At 43.9% G+C, this 24,292-nt stretch overlaps 1 protein-coding gene across 2 annotated transcripts in view; it reads right to left on the bottom strand.

The window, feature by feature from the left end:
* Window positions 1-24,292, bottom strand: part of POLA2 (DNA polymerase alpha 2, accessory subunit) — a 146,616-nt gene that overhangs the window by 11,968 nt on the left and 110,356 nt on the right. For both annotated transcript variants that reach the window (XM_082270916.1, XM_082270917.1), the window contains exons 12-16: window positions 13,504-13,628; window positions 13,361-13,399; window positions 5,255-5,328; window positions 4,982-5,090; window positions 4,309-4,415 (exon numbers count right to left, since the gene is read on the bottom strand). In XM_082270916.1, coding sequence (XP_082127042.1) covers window positions 4,309-4,415; window positions 4,982-5,090; window positions 5,255-5,328; window positions 13,361-13,399; window positions 13,504-13,628 — 454 coding nt within the window. The remainder of the gene's footprint in view (window positions 1-4,308; window positions 4,416-4,981; window positions 5,091-5,254; window positions 5,329-13,360; window positions 13,400-13,503; window positions 13,629-24,292) is intronic.

The following is a 24,292-nucleotide window of genomic DNA, read 5'->3' as shown; positions in this document are numbered from 1 at the left end:
AACTTTGAAATAAATAAATGCTAAACTTTCAAATGGTCATATCTTAGGTCACTAAAATATATACCCACATGTGGTCATCTTCTTAGTGGAATTATCAATAGTGTCTTCCCACATCTAATGCATCCTGATCAACTATTTTACCTCAAAATTGTAACTTACAATAATTCTTGTGGAAACATAACCTCAAAATGGCAGCATTCATTTTCAGTTCATCAGGGTCTAACAGGCACAATGTGTATCGACACTTTCAATTTATAATCACAGTTTTCACGTAGTGCAACCAACCACATCACAGAAAAAAAGTAGACAATCAACCTTCACCGTTTTATTTTACCTATCAATATGAACACCTGGCATGACAGAGGGGATTATACAAAGCAGAACTTAAGTTGCCAGTAATGCACAAATGATATCCAACTGACTTATGCAAATATATAAAAGACAACACTGCTCCACCACCCAAACCTTAATGCAGAGATAGAAAGTTACATGTACATTCTAGCCTTGAATAAATGGATTTTACGCAATTTTTCCAAGTTATGTGCAAAATGGTTTTAATGTACTTATACATTGCATTTTTTATCCAAATACAGTGGGTACGGAAAGTATTCAGACCCCCTTAAATTTTTCACTCTTTGTTATATTGCAGCCATTTGCTAAAATCATTTAGGTTCATTCTTCTTCCTCATGAATGTACACATAGCACCCCATACTGACAGAAAAACACAGAATTGTTGACATTGTTGCAGATTTATTAAAAAAGAAAAACTGAAATATCACATGGTCCTAAGTATTCAGACCCTTTGCTGTGACACTCCTATATTTAACTCAGGTGCTTTCCATTTCTTCTGATCATCCTTGAGATGGTTCTACACCTTCATTTGAGTCCAGCTGTGTTTGATTATACTGATTGGACTTGATTAGGAAAGCCACACACCTGTCTATATAAGACCTTCCAGATCACAATGCATGTCAGAGCAAATGAGAATCATGAAGTCAAAGGAACTGCCTGAAGAGCTCAGAGACAGAATTGTGGCAAGGCACAGATCTGGCCAAGGTTACAAAAAGATTTCTGCTGCACTTAAGGTTCCTAAGAGCACAGTGGCCTCCATAATCCTCAAATGGAAGACGTTTGGGACGACCAGAACCCTTCCTAGAGCTGGCCGTCCGGCCAAACTGAGCTATCGGGGGAGAAGAGCCTTGGTGAGAGAGGTAAAGAAGAACCCAAAGATCACTGTGGCTGAGCTCCAGAGATGCAGTCAGGAGATGGGAGAAAGTTGTAGAAAGTCAACCATCACTGCAGCCCTCCACCAGTCGGGGCTTTATGGCAGAGTGGCCCGACGGAAGCCTCTCCTCAGTGTAAGACACATGAAAGCCCGCATGGAGTTTGCTAAAAAACACCTGAAGGACTCCAAGATGGTGAGACATAAGATTCTCTGGTCTGATGAGTCCACAATAGAACTTTTTGGCCTTAATTCTAAGCGGTATGTGTGGAGAAAACCAGGCACTGCTCATCACCTGTCCAATACAGTCCCAACAGTGAAGCATGGTGGTGGCAGCATCATGCTGTGGGGGTGTTTTTCAGCTGCAGGGACAGGACGACTGGTTGCAATCGAGGGAAAGATGAATGCGGCCAAGTACAGGGATATCCTGGACAAAAACCTTCTCCAGAGTGCTCTGGACCTCAGACTGGGCCGAAGGTTTACCTTCCAACAAGACAATGACCCTAAGCACACAGCTAAAATAACGAAGGAGTGGCTTCACAACAACTCCGTGACTGTTCTTGAATGGCTCAGCCAGAGCCCTGACTTAAACCCAATTGAGCATCTCTGGAGAGACCTAACAATGGCTGTCCACCAACGTTTACCATCCAACCTGACAGAACTGGAGAGGATCTGCAAGGAGGAATGGCAGAGGATCCCCAAATCCAGGTGTGAAAGACTTGTTGCATCTTTCCCAAAAAGACTCCTGGCTGTATTAGATCAAAAGGGGGCTTCTACTAAATACTGAGCAAAGGGTCTGAATACTTAGGACCATGTGATATTTCGGTTTTTCTTTTTTAATAAATCTGCAACAAGGTCAACAATTCTGTGTTTTTCTGTCAGTATGGGGTGCTATGTGTACATTCATGAGGAAGAAGAATGAACCTAAATGATTTTAGCAAATGGCTGCAATATAACAAAGAGTGAAAAATTTAAGGGGGTCTGAATACTTTCCATACCCACTGTATATGGATCAAAATTTAACACTGAACTTCCACAAAACGTAAAAATTCCTCACTGCAAGAGTTAACTGCTTGTTTCTGCCTAGGGAACATGGAAAAGCAGATCATTCTCCACTCCTGCAGGTTCATGGCTTCCTCATGCTGCTGGACCACACCCCGTGGCCTCTTCTTCACCATGCTCCAGCAGAGTACGATCCTCTGATATCATCAAGACCAATGCAGAGACCATACCCCTGAACTGGACGTGAAAATGCCAGCAGACAGTTCACTCCGTAGCATAGAGGTGTTCCGTCTGCCCAGGGTGCAGTGGATCAGGTAAGTAAACCTGCCTTTAGACCGCAATCACACTGAAGCGGCACGACTTCGGGGGCGACCTGTGAAGTCGTATGCACCACGACTTCGGCGCGACTTGCACGGACTTCATATAATGAATGTCTATGCAAGTTGCTCCGAGGTCGCCCCAGAAGTAGTACAGGACCCTTTTTCCAAGTCGGATCGACTTGTGTCGCTCCTATTAGAACGGGTCCTGTAGCACTGCATGGACCGCGACAGGCTGACCAGTCACCTGACAAGTCGCGGTAGTGTGAATGGAGACTTGCTGTTCCCTACACAAAATGAGCAGTTAACCCTTGCAGTGTGGGCACAACCACATTGTACGGGAGAATGTTTAGGTTTCCTGGAGTTGGGCTGTAAGTACTGGCTTTTAAAAAAATCAATTAGTAAACCTGCATTAGGAAACACAATTTAGCATTAGCGGTACAGGTTTTCCATTAGAATAGTAGATGTGTATCTGTTCCTTCTGAAAAGTAGTATTTAGTAGGAAAGTCACTGGATTCATACCAAGAAATCATTGCACACAATGAAAATGAGACAAATACAGAGGTGGTCATTGTTGACACCAACGTGTAAAATGCTAGCTATTAAAGCTTTCACTTGCTTGAATGTCACTGGAACAAACAGGAAGCCAGTAAACTCCTGATCTGCAGACATCTCCATATCAATCCCTTATAACATCTTGAAAGCAACTATTCAGAATTCCAATTGGGACACCAACACGAGAGGAAAGGTCAGAACTGGCACCTACCATATTTCTCTCAGAAAGTATTTTCATTAAAACAGAACAGTCAAGGTTTTTTTCCTTTTACCTTTAAAGTTCCAATACAGTGGGGGAAAGATTGAATACATAAGGGTTTATTATTGTTTATATCCCCATAGGAGAGAATTGCTTTCCTCATCCTGCTGTTTTACTAAGACGTTAGTCTCAAAAGCACTCTTAGTAGAATGGTCAAGGTTAGAGCATATGTCATATTCCAAGTTTTTGTTCATGTAAGTAATCTCCTTTTTATTGTTATGGCATTTGGGCTTAAAGTAGAATTATAGGCAAAACTTTTTGTTTTGTTCCATTTTGGATAGAGTAAGGGAGGGTTATAACCCCTTTCTAATTGTTTTTAGCAAGAGAGAGAGGGGGAGAGAGAGGGGGAGAGAGAGAGAGAGAGAGAGAGAGGGAGAGAGAGAGGGAGAGAGAGAGAGGGAGAGGGGGGGAGAGAGAGGGAGAGAGAGAGAGAGAGAGAGGGGGAGAGAGAGAGAGGGGGAGAGAGAGATGTCCCTTTCCTCGAATCAGCTCTCAGAGCTCTCCCCACTGAGCTCTACACAGTGTAACTTCAGCTCTACACCCCGTTTTTTCTGAACTCCTAGGCAAGCTTTAAAAATCCAGCATGTTGAATGGATGTAGAGAAGACTACAGATACAACTTATGTAGGAGGATTCGTATCATCTTTTTGTATCACCTAAAGATAGTGCCTTTTACTGGGTATTTGTAAGGGTTTATAATCACTTTAAGGGAATCCCTTGGGGCCCTCCAGGTCCCCAGAATTTGTGTCTCCATTGGAACATTTCCCCTCTATTGTTGTTCTAGTGTCAACCCAATACGAGATTTTCTTATACTTTCACTTTTGATGATAATGGTAAACAGGACAAATAGAGAGGGCGAATCTCCCCAATGGGGGCAGAGGTAGTAATAAGCACCTAAAAGGGGTTCTAATATATCTCCACTTTGTCCAAATCTTAAACAAAAAAAACTGTACCTGCTTATTTCTTCTGCACCCATATGAAAGAGCAGGTCGGTGGATGTGAATCCAATTGCTACACCATTTACAGATATTGTGCAGGGATCTGCCACAAAATGGACTCTCTAAAAAGTAAACAGAGATTTGCCAATATTCATACAATGTGTATTATGTGTTTCTTATGTTTTGGACATGAAATCAAACAAAAGAAAAAATGACAAGATGATGGAAAAATTATCAATACTGACGACATACTACTATAGTACCTAACACTACACTATGCAGAGATAGAGTTTAACCCAGCTCTACAGTCTGGCCAATTGATGACACAAATGTAACATCCTTTCTTGCTGAGTTTGTGGTCATGCTGATATTCTATAGCTTTTGTTCTAATCTGTAAGCAGCAGCCACAAAGACCTGAGTAAATGCAGTGAGCTAACATCTGAAACCTGTCTACTAATTTCTGAAATCATTTCAATAGCTTGTTTTTATTCAGTTTGCAATAAAATATGTAAATCAAATATTAGCTGTGACGATTTGTAGCACATCCCCTACGTATTAACTAAATTTAATTATTGTAATAAATTTAAAAAATGAGCATTTTTGTGCAGTATACACTAGGTTTATATTTCAAAGGCAGGCAGACCTCCTCAGCTAAAATACTGGTGAATAAATGCATACAAGAACTTACTTGCTTATCTTCTTTAGTTGTTTCATAGCAGCTAAAAGGAGGCTGAGGATAGATAGGATCATGATGAACATCTCTGACAGATGGGACAAAGACCAAATGGGATCCAGACCTGGTTGAAAAATAAAATAATAATGACTCTTTTCCCCGGTCTTCTGGCATAAGTAGAGTATACTTTTGTTTTTTTTGTGTGTATGTATCTATATATATTATTGTATTTTGATAGGGTGAGACTTTTTTAAATCTACTTTGGAATTATTTTGCAGGGTAACTTACAGACGAGTCCCTTCAATAATCATTTTCAGGCATGATTTAAAAATCTCTTCAAATGTCCCAGTCAGCTGCATGGTCTAAAAAGAACAGAGATTGTTTAGTTGGTACATGCAACTTCCCTCATTCAAACTCCCCAGACCTGTTTGTTGTATATAAAACTGTACAGATATTCCCTTACAAGTTCTTGAAGGCATCTTCTATATCATTCAGCGGTAAAAATATGATCATCAAAAACTGTACTCTGCTTTCAAAGTTTTATGGCATTAGTTTGCTTTACATAAGCATGACGATATATATATACAATATTGTTAATGCTAAACTGTATACTGTCCAGAGATGTGCCTATGTCAATGTTTCCTAAATTTTGCTTAACTATGTGCTATCCTCACTACCACTGCAGTGTTGGACAGTCCACACACAAGTCGAGTAATGGGTTGACTTGGGTACAATCAGCATGCCCATAGATGGTTCCAATCTCGGCAGGGCCCTGCTAACCCAGCCGACATTTGAACCATCTATGGCTGGCTTTAGTGCCACTTATACTTAAAAAAATCTAAAAAGAAGATACTTGTCTAATACTTAAGCCTCGTACACACTATGAGAAAATCAGGTCAATGATCGGCCGGTTTTTCTCGATGATTCACAGCAAGTTGAAACAGAGGATAGAAATGATGTGCAAAAATTCTCGTAGACAAAGGATTTTTTTTTTATACTGGTTTCTGATAAAGCACAGTCTTTTGTACCCGACATTTCTCGTACGAAAATGGTACCGATTAAATGAAAATGGTTTGTTGTGTTCCCGTACAAGAAAAAATGTTGGAGTTTCATTCGTAAGGTCGGAATCGGCTGTCAAAAGTTGTGTACACACTATCAGAAAATCGTGCAATTGTTCCTCAGACAAAAGTGTTCGCCCGATTTTCTTATGGTGTGTACAGGGCATTACACGGTCAGCGCTTACACAGCTCCCGTGTGCATGCGCGGGAGTGGTGTCATCGCGATGCCTGGAGGACGATCAGATGCCTGGAGGACGCGAACCAGGAAGGCCAAACATGTTGGCCGTGTCCCTGCTGAGCGGGCGGCACTGCGGGGGCTTCGTTTTAAGATAAGTATTTCATAATGAGCTAGTATGCGATGCATAGTAGCTCATTTTGCCTTTGTCTTATGGGGTGTTTTTTTTTTTTTTTCATTTTTCTTTTTTTTAGGGGGGTTTACAACCTCTTTAAATGTCCACAGGGAGACATACAAACTTGTTCATCATGCACTTCCAATTATCTACCTTTGACATTGGGTTATGCAATCTTCTCCTCAAGGCAAAATCCTGAGCCCTACAGTGACGGTGAGTCCCAACAATGGTACACAGTTAAGGCTCGGTTCACACCCATGCAGCTTGCTTGTGATCCATTTCTGCAGTGCTTTTTGTTGTGCATTTTGCATTTTTTGCACAAGTGATTTTGCAGCAATCTGCGTATTGCATTCCTTATGGGTTTTTTTTGGGCCAATTTGTGTAGATGAAGAAAAAACGCAAAATGCAAATTGCGGCAAAAAAATTGATTTTTGTAAGATCTTACCGTAAAATCCTTTTCTCTTAAGCTCATTGACAGACGTAGTCCTCCTTGATTAATATCAACTCGGGTTATACTGCCCTCTACAGGAGTAGGACTAGACAGGAAAGAAAACGTTCTGGCCACACCTTAGGGGCAGGTCCCAGAGGGTATATCCTCTCTCCCTCTGCTACAGCAAATCAGTTATGTCACAAAGCAGTGTTTAGAGAATTTAACCAAACCCAACTCAAAAACAGAGGGGCGGATACTACGTCTGTCAATGAGCTTAAGAGAAAAGGATTTTACGGTAAGATCTTACAAAAATCCATTTTTCTCTGTCGCTCATTGACAGATGTAGTCCTCAAAATCCAATCTAGAAGGCCCAACCAGTGCCAACTAGAAATTTTAAAGGCTCATCAATCAAAAGATGAGACTCACTGAAATTCCAATGGAAAAAAGAAAAAACCCTCGAGGTAGACCACCGGTCTCCTCAAATTGCGGCCTGCAAAACCTTGCGGCCAAATGAGGCATCTGCCGATGCCATCACATCAACTTTATAAAATTTTGTAAAGGTATGCACCGACGACCAGGTAGCCGCCTTGCACACCTGGACCACTGACGCCTGATGGCGGTAGGCCCAGGAAGTACTGAGCGCTCGAGTGGAGTGCGCCTTAACAGGGAACGGAGGATTCCGACCCTTAATAGAATAAGCCTGTACCACCGTCTGCCTAATCCATTTAGAGATAGTCGCGGCAGATGCAGGCAACCCCTTTCTGGGGCCATCCGTGACCACAAAAAGTGAATCAGTTTTACGGAACGATTCCGTAGTCTTCAGGTATACCCTGATTGCCCGAACTACATCCAAGGAATGCAACGCACATTCGAGGATGATTGGGCTTAGGACACAAGGAAGGTAGCACAATATCTTCATTCAGATGAAAATCTGAAACCACCTTAGGGAGAAAGGATGGCTTCGGATGAAGAACTACCTTATCCCTATGAGCCACTAGATATGGGGAATGGCATGATAATGCAGCCAGTTCTGACACCCTGCGTGCAGAAGTAATAGCCACCAAGAAGGCCACCTTCTGGGATAATGTAAGCAAGGGAATCTCCCTGATATTTTCAAAGGGAGGTTTCTGCAGAACCGACAAAACCAAATTAAGATCCCAGGGCGGTAAGGGCGCGCGCACTGGCGGAGCCAAGTGCCGCACCCCCTGGATGAAATTTCGCACCAAGGAATGAGTAGCCAGAGGCTTCTGAAAGAAGATTGCTAACGCTGAAACCTGACCCTTGATAGTACTCAAGGATAGTTTCTGCTCAACCCCCTTTTGCAGAAAAGCCAAAATTCGGGTCACCAAATAGGTACGTGGGGGAAATCCCAAAGATTCACACCACGCTATACAAGTCTTCCATGTGCGATAATAGACTTTGCTGGAAGTCGCTTTCCTTGCTTTAATTAGAGTAGGAATAACTGAAGCTGACAATCCCCTGTCCTTCAGTACCTGGGTCTCAATGGCCAGGCCGTTAAAACCAGCGACTGTAAAGCACGATGGAAGATCGGTCCTTGAGACCGCAGATCCTCCCTGAGAGGAAGTCTCCAAGGAGCCTCCGCGACTAGCCTGCCCAAGTCGACGTACCCGGCTTGACGAGGCCAGCCCGGAATTTCCAGGATAACTGGAGTTCCCTCCACCTCTATCCTGCGGAGAAATCTCAGCAGCAACTTGAGAGGGGGGAAGACATATGGTGGCTGATACTGCCCCTACGGGCCGTTCAGCGCGTCTGCTGCGTCCGCTAGAGGATCGCGGGCGTGCGTTGCCAACCTCCGCGCCTTCCTGTTGAGTCGATATGCCAACAGATCCACCTCCGGGATGCTCTAATGAAGACACAGATGGTGAAATCCTTGGTGATCGACCTAAAGCCCCGTACACACACGCAGATCGTCGTCATACAAACGTCGGCGGACGAAAGATCTGCCGATTGTATGCGTGTTAGTATGGTGCCTCCGACAGATGTCTGCACACAATCCGCGGACAAGAGTCTTTCTTGCAAACATGAAAATTTTTGTCTGCAGACACCAGAACGGACGATTGTTCGCCTGTCAGTACAGAAATCAGCCGACAGACCGCAGATTTGCAAGACTGGGCATGCTCAGAAAATAAAAAACACAGGGAAAGTTAACCATTACATGACATCACTTCTGCAGTCAGCTGAAGTCTGCGGACAAAATTCTTGTGCTGTCCTTGTGCTGTCTTTGCACTTTTCAACAGACACCGACATCCCGGGGAGAAAAGACGAACATTTGTATGACGACGATCTGCGTGTGTGTATGGGGCTTAAGTCATCACCATGATATTGTCTGATTGGATCCGAACCGGGCTGCCCTAGAGCTGCTTGGTCCAGGCAATCCGACAAAGTCTGAACGCTCTCGGTTCCCACACATTTATCAGAAACTTGATTCCTATCAGAAGTGATGACTTCTCCTGGTTGAGCATTAGAGACCGAAGTCACCGGACCAGAGACTCCTTGGTCCGCTCGCTCAACCAGATCCGATTCCTGAAGGGAACTGGGAATGATCTTTGGAAAAGGTAAAGAAAATGATCTGCTCAGGGAACGGGAGCTACCGCTCCCTGTAGCATATAAACGTTGGAAGGGAAGAATCGCACCGGTAGCAGTGATCGACACTCGATCTTGTATCCTGATCGTATGATCTCCTGAACACTTTAATCCGGGATTCAGGAAAGCCCTGGATCTGAACACCGGTGAAGACGTCCCCCCACCCCTGAGCCGGGTGGGGGCGCACCTTCAGGCTGTATTAGCCTTATTTTCAGGTTTGGCTGAGTCGGCCTTTTGTTTACCCGACCAGCGCCTTTTGAAACCTCCTGAAGGGGCTTTGCCCTTCCCGCTCGCCCCAGCGGAGCGAACAAACCTTTTATGAGCGGAAAAGAAAGGTCCACGCCTGTTACGGGGTCCTTTAGCTTTAGCAGCCTGCGGCAAAAAAGTGCTCTTGCTCCCAGTGACATCCTTTATGATCTCATCTAGGTTGGCCCCAAATAGGCGATTCCCCTGAAAAGGGAGATTCGCCAAGGCTTTCTTAGAACCTTGATCCGCCGACCAACATTTTAACCACAGCACACGTCTGAGGACTACAGCTGACATCGATGCATGCGCTAACAAGGGAGTGGCATCCAGGGCTGTGTCACAGACGAACTGTAGTCCTTGTATGATTTGTTCCATCAAATCAGACGCTGCCTGGGGGGATACTTCTCCCCTTTAGGTCATGGCGTAACAATTTTGCCCATTCTGTCAATGTTTGTGAAACTAAACCAATGGCAACCACTGGTCTAAAGGATGACCCTATCAGGGAAAAAACAGTGCGGGATTCCGCTTCCACTTTCCGATCCACCGGATCCTTGAAGGACGGAGCGTCCTCCAACGGGATAACAGTGGCTTTATTTAGTCTGGAAATTGGTGGATCCACCACTGGTGGTACCGTCCATTTTTTAATGAGGGATTCCTCAAACGGATAGTGTCTAGCAATGCGTTTGGAAATAGTAAGGATTCGTTTCGGATGATCCCATTCCTCTTTAATCTTATTACCAAAACATTTGGGTAAAGGAAAAACCTTCGCCGTCTTGGTAGGCTTACTAGTACCAAAAGGGAATTTCCATCTCGGTTACCTCTGCCGGTATGACCTCAAGTCTTAAGGTTTCCCGGACAGACACAACTAGTGCGTCCACCAATGCTTCTTCTTGTGCTATGGCGGAGGTAGAACCGTCCTCCTCACTATCTGAGGGAACATTAGCTGAGACAACAGCCCCTGCAGAGGGACCTGCAGCTGCAATGACCATCTCAGAATCTGAAGTATCAGATGAAATAGGGGTAGGCGGGGGTCGCTTTCTTGACCCCCGTCCCTGACAGGCTACCTCCACCCGGGATACCAAAGACTCCAAAACTGCTGTAAATGCATCAATACTCTGTGAGGCACTGGAGGGTCCTGCGGCCACCTCGAGGGGATCAGGTGGGGATACATGTGCGGCAGGGTCCATGATTATACAAGACACTTGCCAGAAAAAAAATTAATTGTAATAAAAAAAAAAATAAAACTTTTTTTCTTTTTATTTTCTAGTCCCCCAGCGCAGCAGCGCCCCTCAGTGTTACCTGCTCTTGGACCCCTACAGAGAGAGAGAGAGACCCCAAGGCTCACCACCTGATGCTCAGAAGTTTCTATACAACCTGCTTCCAGCACTGTCTGTTACAGACAGGATGTCTTTGGCTTGCTTTCCCGGGTAAAGGAGGCGGCTCCGCCCCTTTACACGCCTTCCGGCGCCTCCCAATTGCTCCTCGAGGTGTTTGGTCACCTCAAACATGGCCGCCCCCATGCTAGAGACACGAGGCTACGCCAAAATGGCGGCCCCGTGCGATCTGCAGGAAAATGGCGGTGGCCTGTGGAGGATAGCGGCGGTTTGCAAGGTAGCAGCGGCCTGCGGGAGGTGTGCGCTCGGCCTGTGCGGCCTGCGGAAGGTAGCCCTCGGCCTGTGGGGCCTGCGGGAGTGTGTGCTCGGCCTGTGCGGCCTGCGGGAGTGAATGCTCGGCCTGTGCGGCCTGCGGGAGGCCTGTGCGGCCTGCGGGAGGTAGTCCTCGGCCTGTGAGGCCTGCGGGAGGCTGTGCGGCCTGCAAAGGTGACCGGCTTTATGGAAGGATGGCGACCTGCGGATGCGGTAATCCAGGCACAGGCATCGGCCTGTATTATGTCAGATAAGATACCTCTATACCCTAATAGTAATGCCTTTTAGCAGTCTGCCACTGATTTCAGTATCTCCCTTATAGTGTCATATAGTGACTATAGATAGTCAGCTCCCAAACCAAGCTTTTTTTTTTTTTTTTTTTTTTTAAGAGGGGGATTAATGACACCTGTTAGGATCACGTCCATCCATCCCAGAGAGGGGCCCGCGTCCAACAACAAACCCGACAGGGGGAGAGGGGGAACATTTTACTCACCATACCGGAACCAGGCGGGTGCCAACTCCTGACAGAACCCCTCTCCACCGGAGTGGGGGGGCTGTCGACCAATGTGGACGCCGTGACTCCGTTGGTCATTGGCGTCCAGGCGAGACGTTTACCTCGCAGGGTCAGTCCCCATCCAGTGGGACTAGGTCGCGGCCGATCCAGCGCGGAGCTAGGGCCTGCACGCGCTCGCAGGCTGAACTGGGGTGACCACTGGATCTCAACATCCAGCCCGTCGCCCAGTTTCAGCGTACTCACAGGAATACTGGAGAAAAAAAGCTGCCTAAAAAAGTATTTCTAAAAAATCTTGCCAGGACCAGAGATCCCAGCAAGGAACTTAGGTCCTTACTCCTAACTAGACAGAAAAAAACTGATTTGCTGTAGCAGAGGGAGAGAGGATATACCCTCTGGGACTGCCCCTAAGGTGTGGCCAGAACATTTTCTTTCCTGTCTAGTCCTACTCCTGTAGAGGGCAGTATAACCCGAGTTGATATTAATCAAGGAGGACTACGTCTGTCAATGAGCGACAGAGAAACACACTTTATGCTTTTCTGCAGCTTCTCCATTGAAGTCTATTGAAAAAAGAAAAAAAAAAAAAAAAAGCACCGTTTTTCATTTAGAAGATTCCCTGACCTTTTCCAAAAAAACAGCGGCTGAAAAAAGCATAGCTGTGAACGCATCCCATGGGAAACTATGGTAAATGGACTGTAGTGCATAGGTGTGAACCAGGCCTCACACTTTGGCAAATCAAAGATTGCAGCACAACCCACCCAATGGCCCAAAATGATGCTCAGGCAATGATAACCATTGATTTATTTATCTGTTTGTTCTTGCTCATGGAAAATTCTACATTGTCAAAGGAGAAACAGCAGCTGGTCCCCAACCTACAAATTTTGGGCAGATATCCATCTATTCAAAGAAAGTTTTAGATATGCGTGCTGTGCTGGTATCTCCAGGTCACTCCCCTCCCATCCTCCTATATTACCTCAAACAGGCAATGAAGATAGTTGCAATTCAGAAACCCTAAATCCACATCGGCCAGTTGAATAAAAACCGTCCGACATTCGGCTCGTGTGTATGCCAGTCGGTCCAACAGAAGCCGACCTTATCCCTGGCTTCTGTCGGACGAGCACACGCTGGACAACCAGCATGGCTGAGAGCGCTAATCGGAGTGTTCCAGCGGGGGGGGGGGGGGGGGGGCATTCCCCAGTCAGAACACATTTGTACAGCGGCTCCGACCAGAGCTGACAGTATTTTTTTTTATTTTTTTTTTTTAGTTCAAACCGCTGGGTTGAACTGAAAAAAACAAAGTGTGTACCAGGCTTTAGTCCCTGTCCCTATACGATCTGAAAAAAGGCTTTATACAAACCTTCACATTCACACCAATTAGTCTAAAATAAAAGGGGAACATGAAGTGCATACAGTAATGTGCAAAGTGCAGTAACCAACAGCAACTGAAAACATTTTTACTGAAGGTTAATACATATTACAAAAATCAGCTGCTACCCAGGTTATTATGAAGAGGACCTATTAGGCATATAAAATATATTTGTTAATTTACCTCAACCTGCTCGTGCTTTGCATCCAAAAAGGGACCAAGCTAAAAAAAAAAAAAATACATATATATTAATACTGCATACATTTCCTCATAGATAATCATTTCAATCGGAGAGCTGGCGTATATTTTGAATTGCATGATCTAACCAGTATGCAAACATCAGGTCGGTCTTTGTTAATCACATCAACCAGATCCTTAAGGGCATCGTAAGCAATCGTATCGGAGGTCGTGAAAGGTCCACATGCTGTGATTATCATCTGTGGTTGACACTCTGCAACAAAAAAATATTTTTTTTAGTGTACTAGAAACTTAGAATATCTCAGAAGGAATGTGGTTTACTTAACTGGCCATAGAAGGATTGTTTTTAGTCAGAAAGCTAGCAGGCTGATAAAAAAAACAAACAAACAGATTCCTCTATTAACACAAGTGAGGTGGATAGCGCAATCCCCCCCAGTGAGACATTGTATGCTAACACAGTGTTTCTCAACCTTTTTTCAGTCGCGGCACCTTTTAAACTTCTGCACAATCTCGAGGCACCCCATTCTAAAATGTTAAAAAAAAAAAAACATCTAAACTTATAGTTTTACATATAGCAGCAACATCCATACACATGGGCCATGCAATGTTAGAATACTAGTCAGTACCAGTTTGCAATAGTGAAGAATAAATCCCTTCTAGCATTTCTTTTCTCCTATAGTTTCTCTTCTTCTACTTGCTAATGTGACCCCAGTGCTGATGGAGAGGGGAAGAGGAGGAGTAAACAAGGATTCTATGCAAGCACCTGTCATTCTACTTATCAAACAGTGATGTCATTGGTTGTCAGGATGGCAATGGCTTGATCCGCATGGTGCCCAGGATTGTAATGCTGCAATGTAAAATCTCAATTTGTTGCAATTTTTGGACATTTTGCCAAGGCACCCCTGAAGAACCCAGGAGGCACACCAGGGTGCCACGGCACCCTGGTTGAAAAATGCTGTTCTAACAGAAGGAACACTCTGCTGTCAGGGTACATTCTTCAGTATCTACAGCCCAAGCAGCAGCGCTAATAATTGGTTCAAAATTCAGCTAGTCCCTGTTGAACCAGACGTATTTGGAAGCCTTAAGGCCCGTACACACGATAAGAAAATCTGCAGAGAAAATTCGTCCGACAACCGATCTGTCGATTTTTGGATTGTTAGTATGGTGCTTTCGACAGCCGAATCCGACTTTTCGGCTGACAAAATCCTGATGTGCAGGCTATATAATTTTTGTCTACCATCAAAACAGCTCAGATTTTCGGCTCATTAGTACAGATTTCGACAGAAAAAAATCTTAGACGAAAGAACACATACAAAACAATCCAACACATGACATCTCTTCTGAAGTCGAATTCTGTCATACGGGAAAATTTTTATGAAAATAACCTCTTCACTTTCCACATCAGACTAGCATGCCACAAAAAACGGACGACAGATCATTCGATAATCTGATCGTGTGTACGGGGCTTTAGCCTTGATTCACAGACATCGCATCTGATTTTCAACGCATTGCTATGCTGATCACTTGCGATGTCTGTGTAATGCAGATTCAGCCATACAAACTGTTCATCTGAAATCGCATCGTATTTGCACCAAGGTGGTGCAGGACCCTTCTTTTGGTCTGCACTATAACGGATTGCATCAGTGTTCACACCTATGCGATCCAATTCCTGCACCATTTCACAGTTTGCACTGCGATCCGTTTTGGGGCTGTCATTACCTTTACATGGTCACCCGCAGCGGTTTGCAGATGTCCGTGTGAACTGCTGGTGATTCAGGTGTGATACGGGAACCTGCACAGGAATCGCGCTGATTCCCACATCGCACAAGTGTGAACTCAGCCTAAATGTCACAATGCTTCACCACACAAGGCAAGGTCCATAAAGACATGACTAAATGGGTTTGGGGTGGAGGAACGTGACTGGCCTGTACAGAGTCCTGACCTCAACCCCATAGAACACCTTTAGAATGAATTAGCGCCTGTGAGCCAGGCCTTCTTGTCCAATATCAGTGCCTGACTGCACAAATGCGCTTCTAGAAGAATGGTCAAATATTCCCATAGACACACTCCTATACCTTATGGACAGCCTTCTCAGAAGTGTTGACGCTGTTATAGCTGCAAAGGGTGGGCCAACTCAATATTGTACTCTACGGACTAAGAATGGGATGGGATGGGATACTAAAGTTTGTGCGTGTGTAAAAGGCAGGCATCCCATTACTTTTGGTAATATAGTGTGTATATATACACACCCAATATCTCACTTAGGGGTGTACTCACTTTTGTTGCCAGTGGTTTAGACATTAATGGCTGAGTAAATAAATAAATATTACTGCCCTTGCTACATGAATAAATAAAGTGACCAAAGTGCTAAAAATAAGGTGCCAAGTCAATACATACCATATATTACCAAAATCGTTGGTCACCTTATATTTATCCATTTAATCATGTAGCAAGCGCTGTAATATTTATTTATTTACTTTCCCTTTGGGTGCTTTTTGTTTTGTTTTCCTTAGTACTCATAGTGCGGGTTTTACAACAATATCATTAATGGCTGTGTGTTGAGTTATTTTGAGGGGGCAGCAAATTTACACTGTTATACAAGCTGTACACTCACTACTTTACATTGTAGCAAAGTGTCATTTCTTCAGTGTTATCACCAGGGCCGGATTAAGAGCATCATGGGCTTGGTGCTGAGGATTTTGAAGGGCCTTAAGGGCCGTGCCTTGGCATGCACCCAGAGGAGGAAGGGTGCAGCCATGCATGCCTAATTCAACATGGGATGCTGTCTCTGAAGCCCATAAACACATCCATGCATCGGCAACTGTCCCTCCTTGTCCGGCCTTCGTGCTGTGTGGGGAGGTTCTGAGGGAGCTGCCTGGGGAAGTGAGCATAGAAGCCAGACTTCTGTGTTTACAAGTGACAGAAGAGCGGTCACAGTGAATATGGCCAACCCGGGGCCTATATAAAAGGTAGGGGCCTGGAGCTGCAGCTCCAATAGCCCCTACGTTAATCTGGCCCTGGTTATCACATGAAAAGATAGAATAAAATATTTACAAAAATGTGAGGGGTGTAATCACGTGTGTGTGTGAGAGAGAGTGAGCGAGTGAGAGAGAATGGATTCTCCTTTCACACTGGAAACAGGACTGTATAGAATTTTTCTGAAATAGCGATCACTATGTCAAGCGAATATGGAAGTGCAAAACCAATAGAGCAGACATTTTCCCATTTCCAGCCAGAACAGAGGAAACCTGAATAAAAGCATATCCACGGGATACAAACCATTTGAACTGTATAGCATCAATAAATCATATTTGTTGTAAATAATCATTATGATGACACCTGTACTAGCCAGATCTTGAAGATCTATTCTCATACCAGGTGTTTGACTTGCAGGGATAACAGATAGGGTCAGTCAGCCAGCAATAGTTAACTAAAGAGGTTTGTTGCCTAGGGCTCTTTTGTTCTGCAGTGACCTTTATAACCTTCTACTATACATTTCTGCTAATGTTCTAGCTTATACATACATGGCAACCCATGTGCATGTACTGGTCGTCCAACTGATTGTTAATATGAAATCAGAAGTGAAGAGAACCTATACCTTTTCAGCCCCCCAATAAAAATTTGAAATGCATTTATCACATACAGTACATACATTTTATTTTAATCTATTACACATTTCCGTATCTACAACCTTCTCTAAAGCCTGGTACACACTATTAGCTTTTTTCTGTTAAACCCAGTGGGTTGAACGAAAAAAAAAAAAACTGTCAGCTCTAGGCTATACTCGGCGCTGCTTGGCCCGGTTTGCTTTTCCACTGCTGGTACCGCATGGTACGGTGTTGGAACGGTTCGGTACGGTTTGGTATGGTTTGCTTTTCCACTAAAGTAGTACTAAAGTTAAGTGGGTGGGATAACAACGATTCTCTGACTAATCAGTGGCTAGTAGTGACTGCATGCAAAGGATTGTGGGATATGGTACCTCTTGGAACCACAATCGAGGTGGTACTGTTTTAGAGAGCCGTACCGTTTGGTTCCATGCAGTGGAAAAGTGCCGCCGTACCGTACCGAACACCGTACCCTGCAGTACCAGCAGTGGAAAAGCACAAAAGCGAACCGAACCGTTCGGTTCCATGCAGTGGAAAAGCGCCATAAGCAAAGTTAGTACAGTGATCTCCCCCTTAACCACTTAAGGACCAAGCCTATTTCTGACATGTTGTTTACAAGTTTAAATCAGTATTTTTAGCTAGAAAATTACTTGGAACCCCCACACATCATATATATTTTTTTTAGCAAAGAATGGAGAATAAAATGGCAGTCGTTGCAATATTTTTTGTCATGCGGTATTTGTGCAGCGGTCTTTCAAACTCAATTTTTTTGGGAAAAAATACATTTCACTGCATTTAAATAAAATTAAACAGTAAAGTTAGCCCATTTTTTGTATATTGTGAAAGATGATGTCACGCCGAATAAATGGATACCTAACATGTTACAGTTTAAAATTGCGCACACTCGTGGAATGGCGACAAACTACGGTACTTAAAAATCTCCATAGGCGAAGCTTTACCATTTTTTAACAGTTACCAAGTTTAGAGTTACAGCGTAGGTCTTTTTTTTTTAGAATTCTTGCTCAAAATTACTCACACAGCCATTAATGTCTAAACCGCTGGCAACAAAAGTTACTACACCCCTAAGTGGAAATGTCCAAATTGGGCCCAAAGTGTCAATATTTTGTGTGGCCACCATTATTTTCCAGCACTGCCTTAACCCTCTTGGGCAAGGGTCCTCGAACTATGGCCCTCCAGCTGTTCAGAAACTACAATTCCCATCATGCCTAGTCATGTCTGTGAATGTCAGTTTTACAATGTCTCATGGGATGTGTAGTCCTGCAACAGCTGGAGGGCCGTAGTTTAAGAATCCCTGCTTTTGGGCATGGAGTTCACCAGAGCTCCACAGGTTGCCACTGGAGTCCTCTTCCACTCCTTCATGACGACATCAGGGAGCTTGGATGTTAGAGACCTTGCGCTCCTCCACCTTCTGTTTGTGGATGCCCCACAGATGCTCAATAGGGTTTAGGTCTGGAGACATGCTTGGCCAGTTCATCACCTTTAACCTCCACTTCTTTAGCAAGGCAGTGGTCGCCTTGGAGGTGGGTTTTGGGTCGTTATGTTGAAATACTGCCCAGTCTCCGAAGGGAGGGGTTTAAGGTTTGCTTCAGTATGTCACAGTACATGTTGGCATTCATGGTTCCCTAAATGAACTGTAGCTCCCCAGTGCTGGCAGTACTCATGCAGCCCCAGACCATTACACTCTCACCACCATGGTTGACTGTAGGCAAGACACACTTGTCTTTGTACTCCTCACCTGGTTGCCGCCACACACGCTTGACACCATCTGAACCAAATAGGTGTATGTTGGTCTCATCAGACCACAGGACATGGTTCCATGAATCCATGTCCTAAAGGCCCGTACACATGTACCGATTGTCGGCCGTAAAGATTTGGCCGCCGACCGATCGGCCGATTGTAGGCTTGTTAGTATGATGCTTCCGACAGCGCATTTTCGGCCGAACAGAATCTGTCGTGCAAGCATTCAAATTTCTTTTGGCCAACACCAGAACGGCCGATTGTTCGCCAGTCAGTACAGATTTCGGCCGACAGACAGCAGATTTGCAAGACTGGGCATGCTCAGAAAAGAAAAAAGACAAGGAAAGTTAACAATCACATGACATCACTTCTGCAGTCGGCTGTTGCTGGCCGACAAAATTTGTGTGCAGTCTTTTGCACTTTTCAACAGACAAGACAGCCCTCGGACAAAAGACGGCCGATCGTTCGGCCAACGATCGGTACGTGTGTACGGGGCTTTAGTCTGCTTGTCTTCAGCAAACTGTTTGCGGGCTCTTGTGCATCTTTAGAAGCGGCTTCCTTGTGGGACGACAGCCATGCAGACCAATTCTATGCAGTGTGCAGCATATGGTCTGAGCACTGACAGGCTGGCCCCCCCACCCATTCAACCTCTGCAGCAATGCTGACAGCACTCATATGTCTATTTCCCAAAGACAACCTCTGGATAGGATGCTGAGCACGTGCACTCAACTTCTTTGGTCGACCATTGTGAGGCCTGTTCTGAGTGGAACCTGTCCTGTTAAACTGCTGTATGGTCTTGGCCACCATGCTGCAGCTCAGTTTCAGGGTCTTGCTAGTCTTCTTATAGCCTAGGCCTTCTTTATGTAGTGCAACAATTCTTTTTTTTTTTCAGATCCTCAGAGTTCTTCGCCATGAGGTGCCATGTAGAACTTCTAGTGACCAGAATGAGCGAGTGAGAGCGATTACACCAAATTTAACACACCTGCTCCCTCTTCACACCTGAGATCTTGTAACATTAATGAGTTACATGACACCGGGGAGGGAAAATGGCTAATGGGGCCCAATTTGGACATTTTCATTTAGGGGTGTGTTGCCAGCTGTTTAGATATTATAAAATGCCTAAAAATATTTTTTTATATAAATTATATAAATATAATTTATATTATAAATATAAATTAGTGTTGAGTGATTTTGAGGGGACAGAAAATTCACAGTCATACAAGCTGTACACTTACTACTTTACATTGTAGCAAAGTGTAATTTCTTCAGTGTTGTCACATGAAAAGATATAATAAAATATTTACAAAAACGTGAGGTGTGTACTCACTTTTGTGAGATACTGTATATTGCATTGTCATTCGGTTTAATACACCATTGCACTTACATATTGGGAGAAATTTACATAGAATAGCCACATATTTGTTAAAAGCAGACAGTGACGTCCTTCGCAATGGCCAGAGAAGAGTGTGCCTCAATATTTCAATTGTTTCGCCTGTGAAGCCCAGCAAGTCCTGGCGGATGGCAAAGCAGGCAGGGAAAGACGTGTGCAGCCAGAAATAAATCTAATGGGACATCGGAGAAGTAGACAGTTTGAGAAAATATTGAAAAAGAGAGGTTATAAAATTACTTAAAAAATACCGCCTATGTAATTATTTGGAGCTTAGCGGCACCATCATAAAAGGTCCAATAGGTCTCATAATCAGTTTACATTGAAGATTAGAGGCTGGTAGCTGTGTAGCTCAATGAATCTCTTAGTATTCACTATAGATTTAAGGACCATGAATTGTAGACCAATGAGTATCATAATTATTTATCATTACAAACTAGAGATCATAGACATTGTCATGTCAGTGCATGGACCATTATTTTCAATACTGAAATACTAGCATGTTAAAGAATTATTAGCATAAATATTGTATTACATATTGGGGATCAGGACATTACCATGTCAGTACATGGACCATTATATTTTATGATGAAATACTCGCATATTGAAGAATTTATTAGCATTATTGTATTGTATGTCCAAAAGGAAGAGAGGATAATGGTGACCAAAGCTGCACTTCAAAGGAGGAAAAAGCCCACAGAGAATTGCCAGCACGACAGTTTGTAAAGAAAGGGATTTTTTTACCTGGTCAATGGATGATACAAAAAAGTGCCGCCTGACGTCATGAGGCGGGGCTGCCCGGGGACCAGGCTGGAACGCATGCAGGCCCAAGGCAAAGCGGAAGTACATCCCTCCCACAGCCTTTCCAGTGGATAGGGGGTACATATAAGGGGGATATCTCTCTGCATTCCCCTATCCATCCTCCGGTTCCAGGAGAGCAGTGGTGTATGGCGCCTATACACATAGGCGGGACGCTTTTGTTGTATCATCCATTGACCAGGTAAAAAGAAAACCCCTTTCTTTACAAACTGTTGTGCTGGCAATTCTCTGTGAGCTATTTCCCCCTTTGTAGTGCAGCTTTGGTCACCATTAGCCTCTCTTCTTTTTGGGCATACAATACTTATGCTAATAAATTCTTCAATATGCGAGTATTTCATCATAAGATATAATGGACCATGTACTGACATGGTAATTGTCATGATCCCCAATATGTAATACAATATTTATGCTAACAATTCTTTAACATGCTAGTATTTCACTATTGAAGAGAATGGTCCATGCACTGACATGACAATGTCTATGAGCTCTAGTTTTTAATGATAAATAATTACGATACTCATAGGGCTACAATTCATAGTCCTTAAATCTATAGTGATAAGAGACTCATTGAACTACAGCTAGCAGCCTCTAATCTGCAATGTAAACTGATTAGGAGACCTATTGGACCTTTATGGTGCCGCTAAGCTCCAAATAATTACATAGGCAGTATTTTTTAGGCTGTTTTATAACCTCCCTTTTTTAATATTTTCTCCAAAACTGTCTACTTCTCTAATTTCTTGTCCCATTTTTTCTAGCCACACACATTTCTCTGCCTGCTTTGCCATCTGCCAGATCTTGCTTGACTTCACAGGCGGCACGATTGAAATATTGAGGCACACTCTTCTCTGGCCATTGCAAAGGACGTCACTGTCTGCTTTAAACAAATTTGTGGCTATTCTAGGTAAATTTCTCCCAACATGTAAGTGCAATGGTGTATTAAACCGAATTATAATGCAATATATGTATGCAGTTAGTAGGCTTTTCTCACACATGTGTAATCTGCTTGCCTTATAAAAGTGATCTGTTATCAAGATATCATTAGAGCAATATACACCCCTGAAGAAAGAATGAACTTCTGAAACGTGTCGGGTGTTCTTTTGTCTATTCTGCTATGATGCATCTATTATGGTAGCCAAAGTGATTTATACAGATCAATCAACATCAGTCTTTATGTTTGAAGTTTTTCTGGAGCTTTACATATTAGCCACGATCTATGTACATATCTATATTTTTTTTTTTAACTCATTCTCAAATAAAATGATATGCTTTTTTTATATACATTTTACATCATATTTCCTTTTTTGAATACTACAATATAGTCAGGCCAGTAAAGTCCCATCTGGGGGGTCCTTTTCCAATTCTTTGTTAATCTGGGATGTAGGCCTTAGCTCTTGTTCAACTCACCCTCAGCTCTTTTAATAGTGGCAATTGGGACTGGATTTCTATCCTGCCCACTTTCTCCCAAAGTAGTCAGTTGACAGTCATGTGGAGAAATCATAGATAAGATATTGTAGTTGGGTACAGCCATTTACTGTTTGATCATATCCATGGTTAGTTTTAGTCACTTCCTGCTTTCTTTACTTATTCATTTTTCAGGATCTCTTCTAGAGCTTGCCTGTATACAGCCCTAAATAAATATAATTAACTTCTGTTATTCTGTGTAGCTGTATTAGGTGAGGATTTTATCAGAACACGCATTACCACACTTTTAACAATGCCATTGTTATTATCAAACAATGCTTATAGAAGAAACATTGTAGCTACCATTTGCAGCTTCTTTTTATGTTGCAACACTAATCTAATTATTCTGGCTGATTTACAAGAATTTGCCTTCTGGCACACATAAATTACGCTTCACATTTGTTTACTGACATATGGCATTTCTAATCGCTGCTGTAATTTTTACAAGGCACATCCACTATTTTATTCTAGAGAACATTGAGTGCCTTTCCAGTTCCTTTATATGACAGGATACTATGATTTGGTGATCCCGAGACACACATTAGGGACCTTTCACACTGCTCCATTAAAAAAAAAAAAAAAACGCAGTAAAAAAACGCATATGCGTTTTTGGGACACTTTCTGGATTCCTGACTCCAATAAGCAGCCTGGCACCTGGGCTACACAGCAGCAGGTGTCCTCTCCTCATGCCAGACATCCCAGGTCTTCCCGTGAGGTGCGGGAGTCTCCCGCATGCGGACTGCGGCTCCCCGACCCCCGCAAATGCCGTGCAATATCCCAGCTCTCGGCTGTCAGCTTTCGGAATGGAGCCGATGCTTCCTGTATAGTTCTGGCTCCTTTCCTGTCACAGACGGAGTGATATCAAATGCACTCTGCCTGTGAGAGGAGAGATAAAGGAAGCATCAGCTCTGCATGGTTCCTCCAGCGCCGCTCCTCACTCTCGGTTTATGTCTCTCAGAGGGGCCAGCATTTCCTGCCAGCCAGCAGTAGCCGCCAGCAGTAATTCACATGGGCTAGGGGTGCAACTAGCCCTTAGCACATAATTGTAAATATGCCAGAATGTGCAGTGTTTCTGATTCCTACCATCATGACCACTTCAAATCACTGAAGTGGTCATGGTGGTTAGAGTGTTCCTTTAATATCTCTCAGAAGAGGTAAACCTCTGTATACTGATTGCCATTCATTTGATCGTCCTCTAGTTGTGTTAAATTGAAATGAGTTTGCCACCTCCCTGAAATTAGTTTTTGCAGGTTGGGATGTTTGCCATGCGGCCCCCGCCCACAGGTGTGCGGACAAAGATGCCGCGCCGGCAATAGAACTGGGGGAACTGGCACCCTCTTGTGATGGCAGGGGATGCAACAAGTGGTCAAGCAGTCCATTTCCATCCGATTGCCCCATTGAGGAGAGCGGGACTGTGTTAGTGGCTGTGCATAGCAGAGCAGACAGGAGCTATCATCTGCCTGGTCAGCTGGGATTAGCAGGGAAATTCCCGCTTTACTAGCCGATTCTGCTTAGTGGAGGTGCCCTTCTGAAAGTGGTCTAAGGTGGCATGAGATACTGGATCTCCTATCACCCCCACCTTGCTGTATTGTCCTTCCCTAGTGAGCCAATGCCCATAACAGCATCAAGCCAAATACACACGGGCCAAATGCCAAGCAATATCAGCCGGTTCAATAAAAACTGGCTGCCATTTGGCCCGTGTGTGTGTCAGGTGGTCCGACAGAAGCCGGCTATTTGGCATGCGCGGAAAAAAAAAAAACTGGCTCCTAACTTTTTTAGCTGGCTCCTAGATTCCAAGCAAATTTGTCAATCCCTGTTCTAATGTACATCGTCTCCAGTTGCTAGACTAGTCTCACAAAACAAGGAACATTGGGACCGACTGACTTC

This window comes from Pelophylax lessonae (assembly GCF_965119305.1).
Source record: "Pelophylax lessonae genome assembly, chromosome: 10".
NCBI lineage: Eukaryota > Metazoa > Chordata > Amphibia > Anura > Ranidae > Pelophylax > Pelophylax lessonae.
The sequence above is the reverse complement of the archived record's forward strand: the minus strand, read 5'-3'. Positions and strand labels throughout refer to the sequence as shown.